This window comes from Ipomoea triloba, chromosome 5 (assembly GCF_003576645.1).
Source record: "Ipomoea triloba cultivar NCNSP0323 chromosome 5, ASM357664v1".
NCBI lineage: Eukaryota > Viridiplantae > Streptophyta > Magnoliopsida > Solanales > Convolvulaceae > Ipomoea > Ipomoea triloba.
The window spans coordinates 21,363,164-21,380,054 of record NC_044920.1 but is presented as its reverse complement, the minus strand read 5'-3'; the positions used below and the strand labels follow the sequence as shown (position 1 = coordinate 21,380,054).

Sequence of the window (16,891 nt, the reverse complement as noted above, 5' to 3'; positions counted from 1 at the left end):
TATTTTAATATGTAAACAAACCTATTTAAATTTAAAACTATTAAATTTTATGAAAATGTCTGTTTTAGACTTTTAGTCTTTTTACATTTATCAGCTTATCAAAAAGCTAATTTTACCAAACACTTTTAATCATAACAACTAGCTTAACAACTCTTCAGATTTCGGCTTCTAGCTTATAACTTTTTAGCTTTCAGCTACCTTTTCACCTATGTTTACCAAACAAAATTAAACAAAATTTTGTGATAACATGAATGGTGAAATATTTTTGTAAAATTGAAGCATAATATTTATTAAAATCTTCTATTAATTAGACTCATTCGTAAATAAATAAATTTTAAAATAATTAATTAAGCTTGATTTATATATCAATGGTTTATTTGTTTAGAACTTATTTTTTAAAACAATTAAATCATTGATATTGCAAGATTATGTAATGTTGAATTGGCTGTCAAAAAAAAATATAATGTTGAATTTCATTCCAATGTCGAATTTTGTTTGTATTTTCCGATTTGCGTATTGAATATTGGAAAATATCTACTTATCTATCAGAAAATTTAGTCATTATAAAATAGGAGACCCGTATTGTAACCCATATCACACGTTATCAATGATGAGCATATATATAATATATAAATGCGTAATCTAACTATTAGCTTGGCCTTTTAGATTATATGAAACACATGTTTCAATTTGATATCAAAGTCAACCCCATGTCAAAGGTTGTGTTCGAATTTCCGAGTCACTCGATAAAAAAAGAGACTATGTTCTATGTGTTACTTAGAGCCCATAAAAAAGTAATCGACCTACACAAGTGAGGACGCATATTAAGCATATAATATATAAACATAAATGTCATTGCGGTATAAAGCATGCAAGTTTAAATATAAAATATTTTTAAGAGTACTCTTACATATATAAACCACATTGATGTTCCTTCATCAGCAGGACGTTGATAAAGTGAATTCTCACACATTGTACAAAATATCTTCTTTTTTTTTTTTTTTTTTTTAAAAAAATAATGGAATAGTGGCAATACTGTTACACTAGCTTCAAATGTATGCACGTATTGATATAAAACACTAACTGAAACTAACATGGTTAGCGCAGTGTGTGCTGACTGTTGGGATGGAGCATTAATCTTCTAGCTATCAGCCGGAAGGATACCTTTGAGAGACAAAAAAAAAAAAAAAACGCATTACTCTTCTGGCTATTGGCCAGATCAATCAAATTGATTTAGTTCATAGTAGTTTATTACTAAAATTAAAAGTCCACGCTCAAATAACAAGAGTTAATTTTTAATTGATTGGATTGAAAATACGTAATAGTAGCCCGTAATTAACTTTCAATTACATGCCTAACATTTTGATAGATTCATGGAAAAGTGGCACGTACAGTACAATAATCTCATTAGTCAAATCTTTTGTTCACCAATTAGGAGTAAAATTATTACAGAAGGGTCTATGAGGTTTAACCAAATTACACTTTAAAGGTATAATAGGAAATCAACATGAAATGAATCAACGAAAAATGAAAATATATGGGAATTATGTGTAAATTTTAAGATTAGAAGACACCCAAATGTGAATAGTCTAAATTTAGAGATTCCAAGTGAAATTGTACTTTTAAATCAATTAAACATGCTTCTTTAAAATAAATAAGCTCTTCACTTACAAGTATAAATACTGACATTCCTTACACTCTTAAATCAACTCACTAATAAAAGGGGAGTTACAAATATTTACACTAACTTCTTGGGTATGGCCTCCCATTCCCAAGCCCCAACCATTCTCTTCCTTTTCCTCAATATCCTATTTTTTGCTATTGTTGATTGTCAACACGCACTTGCCCAAACTCCTTGTACATGTATCGAACCCCCTATCACACCTCCTAGCACAGGAGGTGAAGGTCGACCCCCTGTCCAACTTCCGAACAATGGTCGATCCCCTGTACCACCTCCGATTGGTGGTCGACCCCCTGTCCCACCTCCAGGTAGCAGTCGACCCCCTGTCACACCTCCAAGCAGCAGTCGACCTCCTGTCCCACCTCCAGGTAGCAATCGACCCCCTGTCCCACTTCCAGGTAGCAACCGATCCCCTGTTTCACCTCCTGGTACTGTCCGACCCCCCACCCCATCTCCTGGTAGTGGCCAATCTCCTAATTCACCTACTAATGAAGGTACTAGTGGTATCCAAACCCCTACACCCCGTAGTAGCCAACCACCTATCCAACCTCCAATCCCACCTCCTGGTAATGGGCGACAACCTGTCCCACCACCAAGTAATAATGGTCAATCCCCAGTCCCACCTCCAGGCAATGGTCGACCTCCCGTCCCACCTCCAGGCAGTGGCCAACCCCCTGTCCCACCTCCAGGCAGTAGTCGACCCCCAGTCCCACCTCCAGGCAGTAGTCGACCCCCAGTCCCACCTCCAAGCAGTGGTCGACCCCCAATCCCACCTCCAGGGAGTGGTCGACCTCCAGTCTCACCTCCAGAAAGTGGTCGACCTCCAGTCCCACCTCCAAAAAGTGGTCAACCCCCAATTCCACCTCCAAACAATAGCCTACCCCCTATCCCACCTCCTAAAAGTGACGGTGACAACCAACCTAGTACACCACCTTCACCACCACCTCCTTCTCCATCTCCACCACCACCGCCACCACCTCCATCTCCATCTCCACCACCACCTCCATCTCCATCCCCACCACCTCCTTCTCCATCTCCATCTCCACCGCCGCCGCCACCACCACCTCCTTCTCTATCTCCACCGCCACCATCGCCACCACCACCTCCTTCTACATCTCCACCACCACCCCCTTCTCCATCTCCACCACCGCCGTCACCACCACCTCCATCTCCATCTCCACCACCGCCGCCGCCACCACCTCCTTCTCCATCTCCACCACCACCTCCATCTCCATCTCCACCACCGCCGCCGCCACCACCTCCTTCTCCATCTCCACCACCACCTCCATCTCCATCTCCACCACCGCCGCCGCCACCACCTCCTTCTCCATCTCCACCACCACCTCCATCTCCATCTCCACCACCGCCGCCGCCACCACCTCCTTCTCCATCTCCACCACCACCTCCATCTCCATCTCCACCACCGCCGCCGCCACCACCTCCTTCTCCATCTCCACCACCACCTCCATCTCCATCTCCACCACCGCCGCCGCCACCACCTCCTTCTCCATCTCCACCACCACCTCCATCTCCATCTCCACCACCGCCGCCGCCACCACCTCCTTCTCCATCTCCACCACCACCTCCATCTCCATCCCCACCACCTCCTTCTCCACCACCTCCATCTCCATCTCCACCGCCGCCGCCGCCACCACCACCTCCTTCTCCATCTCCACCACCGCCATCACTACCACCTCCATCTCCATCCCCACCACCTCCTTCTCCACCACCTCCATCTCCATCTCCACCACCACCGTCACCACCACCTCCATCTCCATCTCCACCACCGCCATCACCACCACCTCCATCTCCATCTCCACCACCGCCGACACGACCACCACCTCCTCCTGTTATTCGTACATGCCCACTAATAAAACTAAAGTTGACTGAATGTGCCCTTATATTAACTAAGATAACTCGTGCCCAAGGAACCCTTCGCGAAATTTTGGCAAAGCCTTGTTGCAGAAACCTTGTTGGACTGGATGATCTCCAAGCTAGCGTTTGTCTTTGCGCAGCATCTCAAATCAAAGTTTCCAGCATCCCCATTGACAATGTCAATGTCAATGCTGCTATAACTGTTCTTCTCGAGGCATGTCCACGCAGCCCTACACCTGGTTTCAAGTGCTAAAGATGTAGCATGCTTTAGTGTGCTACATTCTTGGATGGAATGATATGTAGAGTCAACACAAAAATATATGAATAATTGAGTTTAACGGTCCATATAATCATCTAAACTCTTTTCGTGATTGCGTGTATTTTCATCATAATATTTATATAAATAGAAAAATTTGTGAAGATATATGGCAAAGTATGACATCCGTGTTTATTACGATGATTTTAATTATTCTCTTGTCAAGTTTTCTTTATGATCGATATGACTGTAGATCAGCACCCATGATGTTTGGTTTCATGCTTGAAATGTTGATGCCACATGCAAATAAAATCTTATTTTGAGGAATTCAAATTTTATATGCTAAAGGCGATTCGAAATTTGAGAGAATAATCAATTGGTAGAATATTAATGCAAACAAATAACGTAACAAATAAAAGCAAGATTTATTGGTACACAACTTATATATTGCAACATGATTGAATAATATAATATTTTACTTGGTCATTCTTTAATTAATTTTTGTTTCTTCAATTCTTCCCTTTCATAAAAAAGGGGTTGCCAACGCTGCAACTCTGCGAGCACTTCTATGGGATTACTACTAGAGCCACTAGTCTAAGCAACATAGCCAAATCAATCTATATCAAGAGAAGATGATACTACGGCTCATGCTCTGAGGTTGGAAGTTCCCAATTATGATGGATCAAATTAAACCCTACATGGACTTTTTGTAAGAATAATACACATAACTGTACTAACCTCCAGCCATAGTGTCCTTTAGATTGCCCTTGTTGATACCTTTGATTGTCTGTGTATTTCTGCAGAATGTCTCCAACTTGCTCTCAGGTTCAAAATAGATGGTGTATATATGTAGTCTGTAACCTGAGTAGTGGGGGACCTATCCCTTTTATACCTATAGAACCATCAATATAGGTCATGTAACAGTTTCCGTTACATGGCACCACATAATGGCTATTGAAAGCCATCATTACTTGCACCATTCAAAATAGAAATGTTACATTCTCCCACTTGGTGCAAGTATAAACTCAAAGAAAACAAAGAAACATGAACTATAGAGATACGTCCTCTTAATGTGAGTAGCATCTACTATAATCACAATGTAACTTGTTCTCTAAGCATTTTTGTGATAAACAAAACTTAATGGATAAACCTTATGTTTATTCCAAGTCCAAATATATTTTCTCAACAAAATATGTGCACAATACAATAATGAGAAAATATCTGAATGCTTTAAGAATTTCATATAACAATAACTGTATGTATACAAATTTTACAACGTGGGCACAAGTCCCATTTTCTCAACAAAATCCCTAAACTTGAATGGTGGCATGCCTTTAGTCAGGGGATCAGCAATCATCAACTCAATGCTTGTGTGCTCAATGACCACTTTCTTATCTTTAACACGCTCCCTTACGGCTAAGTACTTGGTATCGATATGCTTGCTTCGACTCCCACTCTTATTGTTCTTAGCTAGGAAGACCGCAGCTGAGTTGTCACAATACACCTTTAACGGCTTAGAAATAGAATCTATAATTCTAAGCCCTGAAATGAAATTCTTAAGCCATACACCTTGAGATGTAGCCTCAAAACAAGAAACGAACTCGGCTTCCATGGTTGAAGTGGTGACAAGAGTTTGTTTAAAACTTCTCCATGAAATAGCTCCACCGGCCATAAGGAAAATGTTTCCTGAAGTTGATTTCCGAGAATCAACGCAACCGGCAAAGTCCGCGTCAGAGTACCCAGCAATGTCCAAAGTGTTCATCTTCTTGAACACAAGCTTATAATCCTTGGTACCTTTGAGATACCTCAAAACCTTCTTTGCAACTCTCCAGTGGTCTAAACCCGGATCACTTTGATATCGTCCCAGCATTCCAACAACAAAGGCGATGTCCGGCCTAGTACAGACTTGAACATACCCGAGACAGTCGACAACCAAAGCATAGGGAATATTCTTCATGGATTCTCTTTCAAAATCATTCTTTGGACACTAGTCCAAATTGAATTTATCACCTCTCACAATAGGAGTTGGACTCGGTGAACAATCCTTCATCCGAAATCTTTCTAAGACTTTATTGATATAGGTTTCCTGCGATAGTCCCAGAATGCCCCAGGATCTATCCCTATGGATCTTTATGCCAATGACATAAGATGCCTCACCCATATCTTTCATATCAAAGTTCTTAGAAAAGAATTGTTTAACCTCGTGCAACATTCCCTTATCATTTGATGCAAGCAAAATATCATCCACATATAAAATAAGAAAACAAATTTTACTCCCACTTGTCTTTTGGTATATGCAATGATCTAGGATACTTTCAACAAAACCATATGGTGAAATGACTCCGTCAAACTTGATATACCATTGGCGGGAGGCTTGTTTTAATCCATAAATGGACTTTTTGAGCTTGCAAACCAAATGATTGCCTTCACTAGAAGAGAATCCTTCAGGTTGTTTCATATAAACCACCTCTTCTAGATCACCATTAAGGAATGCCGTTTTCACATCCATTTGTTGCAATTCAAGATTGAAATGTGCAACCAAAGCCAAGATTATGCGAAGTGAATCTTTTTTTGATATAGGAGATCAGAAAAGGTCTCCGTGTAATCGATTCCTTCCTTTTGATTGAATCCTTTAGCAACGAGCCTAGCTTTGTAGCGCTCGATGTTGCCTAATGAGTCCTTTTTAGTCTTATAGACCCATTTACAGCTAATGGCCTTGGCCCCATTAGGCAACTCAACAAGGTCCCAAACCCCATTGCTCCGCATAGAATTCATTTCTTCTTTCATGGCTTCAAACCATAAATCAGACTCTTTACAATTTATGGCTTGTGAAAACGTTTTTGGATCATTTTCAGCTCCAACATCAGACTCTTGTAGATACACTATGTAATCACTAGAAATTGCCGATCTTTTATCTCGAACAGATCGCCTCAAAGTTGAACTACCATCTCCTTGAGAAGTTAGTGGTTCAACTACCGCTTCAGGAATTTCCTGAATTGGTTGATCGGTTGAGATAATATCAGCATCTCGTGGAATTTCTTCAATAGGTTGTTCAATACTCGTTTGATCTTGAGGGGTGCTTGAATCTACTATCAACCTATATGATGACGTAGAAGGACATGATTCAGTATGATCATGATTAGAAATCAAATCATTGAATCTATCCCTCCCACTAATCATGTCATTTTCAAGAAACTTAGCATTTCTTGATTCCACGATTCTAGTCGAACGAGATGGACAATAAAACCTATACCCTTTGGAGGACTGTGCGTATCCAATAAAGAAACCACTAATAGTCCTTGGGTCCAACTTCTTTTCTTGTGGGTTATATATCCTTACCTCAGACGGGCATCCCCAAACACGCATATGTTGCAAACTCGGTTTCCAACCTTTAAATAACTCAAATGGTGTCTTTGGGACAGCCTTGGTTGGAACACGGTTTAATATATACGTTGCCATCTTAAGCGCGTCGGCCCACAAAAACTTAGGAAGTTTGGAGTTGCTAAGCATACTCCGCACCATGTCAATAAGCGTTCGGTTTCTTCTTTCAGCAACACCATTTTGGTCTGGAGAACCAGGCATGGTATATTGGGAAACAATCCCATGGTCTTGAAGAAACTTAGCAAATGGACCAAGTGCTTGTCCACTTTCAGTGTACCTACCATAGTATTCACCACCTCTGTCAAATCTTACTATCTGTATTTGTTTCCAACATTGGTTCTCAACTTCAGCCTTAAAAGACTTGAAGGCATCCAATGCTTCATTTTTATTATGAATCAAATACACATAAGTAAATCTCGAGTAATCATCAATAAAGGTGATGAAATACTTCTGACCTGCATATCCATATCTGGACAGCAAATGTCAGTGTGTATGATTTCCAATATGCTTGAACTCCTTTTCGCACCTTTCTTAGACTTGTTAGTCTGCATTCCCTTAATGCAGTCTATACAAGTCTCGAAATCAGTATAATCAAGAGTACTAAGTACCCCGTCATTTACTAATCTCTTTATACGTTCAAGGGAGATATGACCTAATCTCTGATGCCATAACATGGAGGAGTTATCACTATTACTTGATCTTTTGGAACTGGAATGAACATGCAATGAACTATAAGTGGTATTGTTTTGTAAATGTAAACGATAAAGACCATTAGACAATGTACCAAATCCAATACGAGATGATTTATTAAAAATATTCAAACTTTTGTCTTGAAAAGTAAATGAAAAACCCATCGGCACAAGTCTAGATACTGAAATCAGGTTTCGGGAGAAACTTGGTACATAAAATGTTTTTTCCAAAAACAATACAAAACCACTATTTAAAACAAGTTTGCATGTTCCAATAGCTTCCACTTGCGATCCCATCTTGTTTCCTGATAAGATGGTCCGTTCATTTCCCACCGGCTTCCTCAGATTTTGCATTCCCTGTAAAGAGTTTGCAATGTGGATTGTAGAACCAGAATCAATCCACCAAGTATTAGCGTTAACTTCAGACATATTGGATTCATAACAAACGAATGAGGATAGATTACCTTTCTTCTCGAACCACTTCTTGTACTTGATGCAATCCTTCTTCATGTGTCCCTTCTTTTTACAGAAGAAACACTTATGCACCTTCTTTATGTCAGCTTGAGGTGGAATGTTTTCTTTCCCCTTAGTCTTTGAAGTGGAACCTCGAGATTTGCCAGATTTAGACTTCTCAGTGCCGTAGCCAGCATGGCACTTTCACCCATTTCCATCACCAATCTACCTTCTTCTTGAACACACATGGTCATTAAATCATTTATAGACCATTTTTCCTTATGTGTGTTGTAAGAGATTTTAAAAGGTCCGTATGATGATGGTAGGGTGTACAAAGCATAATAAACGAGAAAGTCATCCGACATATCTACCCCAAGAGTCTTAAGTTGAGCCACAATGTCACGCAATTCCATGATGTGCTCACGCACACCTTTAACGGAAGTGAGACGAAGAGAGGAGAATCTCATGATGAGGGTGCTTGCCAAAGCCTTTTTTGAAGTGACGAACTGGTCGTCAATAGCCTTGAGCAATGCTCGGACATCTTTATGCTTTTCACTAACGGAACCCCGAATCCCATTGGATATTTTCGCCTTGATGTACATTGTGCTGAGCCGATTGGATCTATCCCATCGCTCACATAGCGCAACCTCATCTTGGGTACTTTCTTTAGTGGGGACAGGCGGTTTCTCATTGTGAATAGCGTAGTCTAAATCTTTCCACCCTAGATTAAGAAGAATAGTTTCCTTCCACATTTTATAGTTGTCGCCCCTAAGTTCTGGAACTTCGATGTTCAAATCTGTGTGAGTAACGGATTGAGATACTGTAAAGGTAAAGGTTTGGATTAGAATTTTGAGGCATAGATAGAACTGAATTGCACGCATTACCAATATAAATGATGCATATCCTAGATCCGAATGCCATAAAAATTGCCTGTGGGCTAAATTTTTATGCATAATGGACCTTGGAAAATTAGAATAGAAATGAGATGGGTACAAGGTTGAATTTCAATTCTCAATGTTAAAAAACTACCAAAAACTATATGCCGGCACATAATTGCCTATGGGCTAAATTATGGTTATAGTTTGGTATTTTAACCTGATCAATCATATAAATATAACAAAATTGCCTGTGGGCTAAATTTCATTATATTAAGTATGATTAATCACTATTTATGCCTAAACTTTATGCGATTTCGAAAAACTTGATGTACAATATTAATTAAATTAAGGATGCTGTGGCTACTCCTTAATAAACTAAAATTGTACTATCGCATCGGCATAGATTTTGAAAAGTCAAAACAAATTATGCAATTAACATGATATGCAATTCCCAAGTATACTCCCAGGAAAGTATCTTTAGTATTGGAATTGACTACAGTATTTAAAAAGAACTCATGAATACAAAACATGGTAATCAATTACATATATATATATATATATATACACATATATATATATATATATACACACACATATATATATATATATATACACACACACATATATATATATATATATATATATATATATATATATATATATATATATATATATATATATATATATATATATATATATATATNATATATATATATATATATATATATATATATATATATATATATATATATATGTTAACATTGTATGTTCGTAGTATAAAAATTGTGAATTTTTAAAAGGTAAATTGTGACCATTTAGTATGGAGTATGTAAATTATGAACATTTAGTACGGAGTATGTAAACTGTGTATGAGTCCACAAAATAATTTGCCATAATACTCATATTGCCAAGAATAATATTATCTAGGGTTTTGAGTCAAGGGGACAAAACGGCTAACGTTATTTTGCAGGTCTACCTCATTACTACAAGATTAGGTTTTCCTCGTAATTTTATATTCAGTTAATCGTTAGACTACATTCCTATCTAACATCTGCAGGATGTCCAACAGTAGTCTGTTGACAGATAGGGAGAATTTTCTTTACCTAGTTAAGCTTCAATTCGCTTCGGCCTCTTGTGATTAATTCTAATTTAAGATCACCAAGGTGCTTCTTCCAAATTAGTCTAGCATTCTTCCATGCAAGAATCTCTAGTTGAGTTCTAACGATTTTAATGAAGTGAGTGATAGGTCGAAACCAGCATTATTTTAGAAAGAATTGTTGATTAATGATGGACATATATATAAATGAACACACATGAACTTTGATTTATTTGCTTATTTTGCTGTCTGTTAGCGGAAATAATTTGCTTTTTATTGAACTAGTGTTTTACCCGTGCAATGCACGAATAATATTTTTATATTAAATAATAAAATTAAAGGTTAAATTATAAATAATTAAACAAACAAATAGATAAATATATAAAAATGAAACAACAAAAATATATATTATGATTCAATTAGTTCATATCAAAACAAACAAATATATAAATATATAAAAATGAAACAACTGGGGTGGGAACTTAATGAGGGCATGAACAATGATTTTATATAACAAATATAAATTTAAAAACTAAAAATAATAAAGAAAGAAGAATTGAGAATCCGGATCAAAGCCTAAAAAGAAACAACAAAAATATATATTATGATTCAATTAGTTCATATCAAAACAAACAAATAGATAAATATATAAAAATGAAACAACTGGGATGGGAACTTCATGAATTATGATCATATTAAAGTGACAAAAACATAAGAAACGGAAATATATATATATATAAACAATATGTAAAGAACATATACCTTCACATCTTCCAACACATATTCTAAGGTTTCTCCTCGGTTGTTCTTGACTTCGTAAAGACGAATCAATTGTACTTTGATTGCTCACACAGTACGTACTGATCGCGTTTATCTTATTTATAGTAAAACAAATATAGGAGCCATTGTATGTAGATTGTTTTGTGTGTATGAAGCTAAAGTGGTAAGATGGAGTGAACAAAAGATGTGAAATTGGTTGCATGGTTGCATGATTTATATAGTGGTATGAGAATTTATTAGATAGAAATTTATTTGGAAAATTTAAAAAATAATTGATTAATAATAATTATTGATTGATTAATATTAATATTATCTGATTATATTATTATTATTATTTTTAAGAATTAATAATTAATAATTTGCAATTTGTCTTTATTAATAATAATCAATCTTGTTATTATTTTAAATCAATTTACCGTTTTTCACCGATTAAGAATTATTGCCTTTTTTATAATGTAATAATAATCAATCATGTTATTATTTTAAATCAATTTACTGTTTGTCACCGACTAAGAATTTTTGCATTTTTTTATAATGCAATAATAATCAATCCTGTTATTATTTTAAATCAATTTACCGTAATAATAATAATAATAATCACTCTTGTAACTATCCGATTATATTATTATTATTATTATTAAGAATTAATAATTTACAATTTGCCTTTACTAATAATAATCAATCCTGTTATTATTTTAAATCAATTTACCGTTTTTCACAGATTAAGAATTATTGTCTTTTTTTATAATGTAAATTAGCATGTAATTTCTATTTTATTGTATGCAATTTGCCTTTATTAAATCATTGGAATTTGCCTTTATTTATAATAATCACTCCTGTAATTATCGGATTAAAAATTAAGAATTTGCAATTCGCCTTTATTTATAATATAATCACTCTTGTTATTATTTTAAATCAATTTACCGTTTTTCAACAATTAAGAATTATTGCCTAATCAATCCTGTTATTATTTTAAATCAATTTACTGTTTTTCACCGATTAAGAATTATTGTCTTTTTTATAATGTACGTTAGCATGCAATTTATATTTTATTGTATGCAATTTGCCTTTATTTATAATAACCACTCCTGTTATTATCTGATTAAGAATTAAGAATTTAAAATTTGCCTTTATTAATAATAATAATCACTCCTGTTATTATCTGATTAAGAATTAAGAATTTACAATTTGCCTTTATTAATAATAATAATCACTCCTGTTATTATGTAATTAAGAAATAAGAATTCACAATTTACCTTTATTAATAATAATCACTCCTGCTATTATTTTAAATCAATTTAACATTTTTCAACAATTGACCAACACAATATTATATTAGATATATCACAAATTATATATCACCAATCACCAATCAATATTAACAACACAATATTACCATATTACCTTATGGCATTACATTATTAATAAATATGAATATGGATAACTAATAAAATTAATAAAATAATAAATAAATAAATAATAACAATATTACCATATTAGATATATCACAAATTATATATCACCAATCAGCAATTAATATTATTAATTAATATGGATAATGGCATTACATTATTAATAAATATGGATAATTAATAAATTAATAAAATAATAAATAATATCCATTATGTTGTTACTAAATGCCCTCCCGTTTATAATTTTTCTAGTAAATTACCCGTGCGATGCACGGATAGATTTGTTAATTAAATAATAAAATTAAAGATGAAATTATAAATAATTCTAATATTTGAAAGTCTACAGTTATTTGAAATGGTAAGATTTGTATATTAATGTTGAAATTCATTACTTAAAAATATATTAGGTAAAGTCTAAACAAAAAATAGAAGGAAGAGCATGGCTAATTCTTATTATTTTAAGTAACAAAAATATACTATAATAATCAAATGAAGGGAATCTCTATTTTTAATTACCTTAGTAAGATTAAAGTGTTAAATACAGGTTGGTAATATGTACGTAATATGTGTATGTTAATTTTCTTTAATTATGGACGTAATATGTTATGTGTATGTTTATTTTCATTTAATTAATTATCCACCGTAATATGTGTATGTTTAATTTCCTATATGAACAACAAAATTTATCATTAGTTCTAATAAAAATGAGGCCGTTTTAATATGATTACTATATGATAATTAAGGAATATATATTATTCTTAATTAATATTATGCTAATTAGGATGTTCATGTAATAATTAATTCTTTAATTTCATAAAATAGTAATAATTGTATAGTAATATGAGTAATTATTAACTTAATTAAAATAATAATTATTATTGTAGTAATCTGACAATTATTAGCTTTACTACAATTAATTCTAGCAAAATAATAATTCCTTAGTTTTACTAAAGTATATTCAACTAATTTCTTAATTTCAAAAAATAATAGTGACTAAATAGTAATATGAATAAGGAATAAGGGTCAAATTAGCCACTGAACTTAACGCAATAGTGCAATCAGGCCACTCGACCAAAAAAACATGCAATTACATCACTGAACGGTGAAAATTCATCCGATTTCACCTGCTAGCCGGTTTCCCCCCTTTCTTTCCGGTTAAATGCTGAGATGGCTGATTACTAGTACTGTTCTGAAACCGGAATATACAGAAGCAAACATCCTTCTGTACACCTCCCTTCCGAACCATTTCTTGACATTGCTTCCTTCATTCTCTCACGCAACCATGGTGGCCTCTCTGCTCTCATCGATTCCCAGTCTGGGTTCTCAATTTCCTACCCGGAGTTGCGCTCTCTCGTCAACTCCATGGCCGCCGGTCTCCACCGATTGGGAGTTTTTCAAGGGGACGTGGCCTTGATTTTTCTGACCAATTCCATTTATTTCCCTGTCATCCTCTTGGATCTTTTAAGCGTCGGTGTAGTCGCGGCCGCCATGCATCCTCTCACCACGCAGGCTGTCTCTACCGCTGTGCTCAAACTCTTCAATGCTACTATACCTTCATGGCCTCATATGATTCCGGGCGCACAATAACGCAAAAGAAGCCAACGCCGGCGGTGGCAGCCTTGCTAGATGTCGCCGAGCGCCGTGGATCTGCCACGCTATCATTGTCAAACACCAGAAGGATAAGGGAAAATGTGAGTATATAATTGTCAAACACCAGAAGGATAAGGGAAAATGTGAGTATATACGGCGTGAACCTTTGTGAATTGATAAAGCAGAGAGCTAAAATGGCGGTGAACCTTTGTGAATTGATAAAGCAGAGAGCTAAAATGGCGGTGGTCAACTGGGTTATTACAAGAAGAGAGAAATTCAATGGGAAAGACACCTGTTACGAATAAAGAAGAAAGAAGTGGTAAATAATTGCCAACTCAGCATCCACATCACCAGGTAACCGGAAGGAGGGAGAGTTTACCTGCTAGCCGGTGAAATTGGACACATTTAGTTTGTTGAATGGTGTAATTGCAATTTTTTTTAGTTCAGTGGCCCAATTGCACTTTCAGGTTTCGTTCGGTGGCCAATTTGAGCATTATTCCTATGAATAATTATTAGCTTAATTAGAATAATAATTATTAGTGTATTAATCCGACCATTATTGGCTTTACTATAATTAATTCTTTAATTCTAGCAAAATAATAATTTCTTAATTTTACTAAAATCCATTATATTCAACTAATTTATTAATTTCAAAAAAATAGTAAATCCATTCAATCTCATTTTCACTTCCTCTTAATGGGAGGAATTTTTATTTGTAATATAAATTCACGAGTTAGAACATTATGTTGTGATCCATCGACATTTCTTTTCTTGTGTTGAATAAGAATATTGTGTTGCTTTTCTTGTTGTTGGAAAATCGTTATGGATTTGTGCGATCAATGCTGCAGAGAATATGAAGATTGCTTCGAAGTTCAACGACATAGATGAAAATTGTATTGGAGAAGATTGATATTGCTTAGAAGGTCACTCATGAATCATGAGAAAGTAAATCAGAAAAGAGGAACTAAGATCCTAAACATACATACATACATATATATATAAATGAGCAAATTCTTATAATGGTTATGGTAATAAATAAAAATTAAATATGGTATAGAGCAATTATGAATTTAAAAAACACTCACTGTGGTTGGTAACCTACCTAATTAAGCCCTCACACACATATATATATATATAAATGAGCAAATTCTTATAATGGTTATGGTAATAAATAAAAATTAAATATGGTATAGAGCAATTATGAATTTAAAAAACACACACTGTGGTTGGTAACCTACCTAATTAAGCCCTCAAGCCATTTGTTTCACAGAGATGTAAATGTAAACATATCATTGCATTGTCTTGATCAGAATAACAAACTATTACTTTTAAATAAACTAGTATTTTATCCGTGCGATGCACGGATGAATTTTTTTTATTAGATATTTTAATAATAAATTAGAGGTTAAATTATAAACAATAAATAATTATCATATTTTTAGTGTATATTTGTTCAATGATAAGATAAGTGTAAAAGTATGAATAATATATTTCTCGATATTTAATGTCATTACTATCTAAATAAATATGGGAAAAACTGTAAACAATTTTAAAAATCATTAAGATGATTAAAGATTCTTGGAATCAAACTGTATTTGAATGTTTTTTTAAATTACTTGATTTAAAACAGTTTTGTTCCCATAGTTTTTTTTTTTGTATAATAAATATGTTTGAATAGTTTAAAAAAAATAGTATACAATAGTCTGGAATTAAAAAAATCTCGAAATTAAAACATAATTACTTTAATTACTACTGTAGTAAATTTTGTTTTGAAAGTAAAGAAGATACTAAATTTAATAACAATTATAAAGTTAAAATATTATTTTAGAATGAAGTCGAATATTTACAAATTCTGAAAAACTTCCTTGTATACAATGTTTGCTGTTGAAGTTTTTCTGGTGCTTTCACTGTCACAAATCAATATTTTCAGCCCTTCTGGAGTAGTGACCCTAGAAACTGCAACATATAATTGTCCATGACTAAAGACAGGTTTTTTCAAGAATAGGCCTACATGAGAAAGCGATTGTCCTTGACTCTTATTAATTGTCATTGCATATGAGACAATTAATGGAAACTGTCTTCTTTGAAATTTAAACGGCAACCTCAAGTCTGATGGAGTAAGTGACATTCTCGGTATGAGTACTTTCTCACCTGCACTGGTTCCGGACAATATCCTTGCTTCTAGAACATGGTTTCCAAGTTTAGTAATTACCATTCTTGTGCCATTACATAAACCAATTGAGTGGTCAATATTTCTTAATAGCATAACTGGAGTGCCAACTTTCAATGTCAATGCATGATTGGGTACACCTGAACAGTTGATTCCATTTAAAAATTATGGACTGTGAACATCAGCTAACATATCAACATTAGAATCAGATTTGCAAGTACTATCACAACCCAAATATGTAATTCCATCAGACGTGTTTAAAGAACTCATATATTCATTTACAGAATGTACCACGTCAAGTGTTGGTGCCAATATCGCCCTTTTTTGTAAGTACGATGGATCATCAATTATACTTGAGAATGATGGATACGTGCTTTCCACAATTGCTTTAATGGGATCTGTAGAATACTGTAAGAGTATTTGTCCAGGTATCTCTATGTATTCACATTCATCTGTTTGCCCCTCAATTTTTCCATCTCCAATTTTTGCAATCCATTCAGAAAAATGTTTTAGTTGTGCATAATCATTATTTGAGGATGAGTTTTGGAGTCTCATATTCTTTGTCAAGCGTAGGACTTTACAATACCTCCATAGGTAAGATGCATTTATTGTTGCATGCACAATATCTTG

General features: G+C 34.7%; 1 protein-coding gene across 1 annotated transcript; it reads left to right on the top strand.

Annotated features, from left to right (window-relative positions):
- The first annotated feature begins 1,729 nt into the window (after positions 1–1,729).
- Positions 1,730–4,024, top strand: LOC116020389 (basic proline-rich protein-like). Its single transcript, XM_031260865.1, has 2 exons — positions 1,730–2,833; positions 3,353–4,024. Exons 1-2 carry the CDS (start codon positions 1,758–1,760, stop codon positions 3,807–3,809), a joined length of 1,533 nt encoding a protein of 510 aa, XP_031116725.1. The 5' UTR covers positions 1,730–1,757; the 3' UTR covers positions 3,810–4,024.
- Positions 4,025–16,891: the final 12,867 nt, after the last annotated feature.

Coding starts and splice junctions, on each gene's coding strand:
- LOC116020389 (XM_031260865.1), top strand. CDS start 1,758: ATGGCCTCCCATTCCCAAGCCCCAACCATTCTCTTCCTTTTCCTCAAT. Junction 2,834..3,352: donor TCTCCATCTCCACCACCGCC/GTCACCACCACC, acceptor TCCTTCTCCATC/TCCACCACCGCCATCACTAC.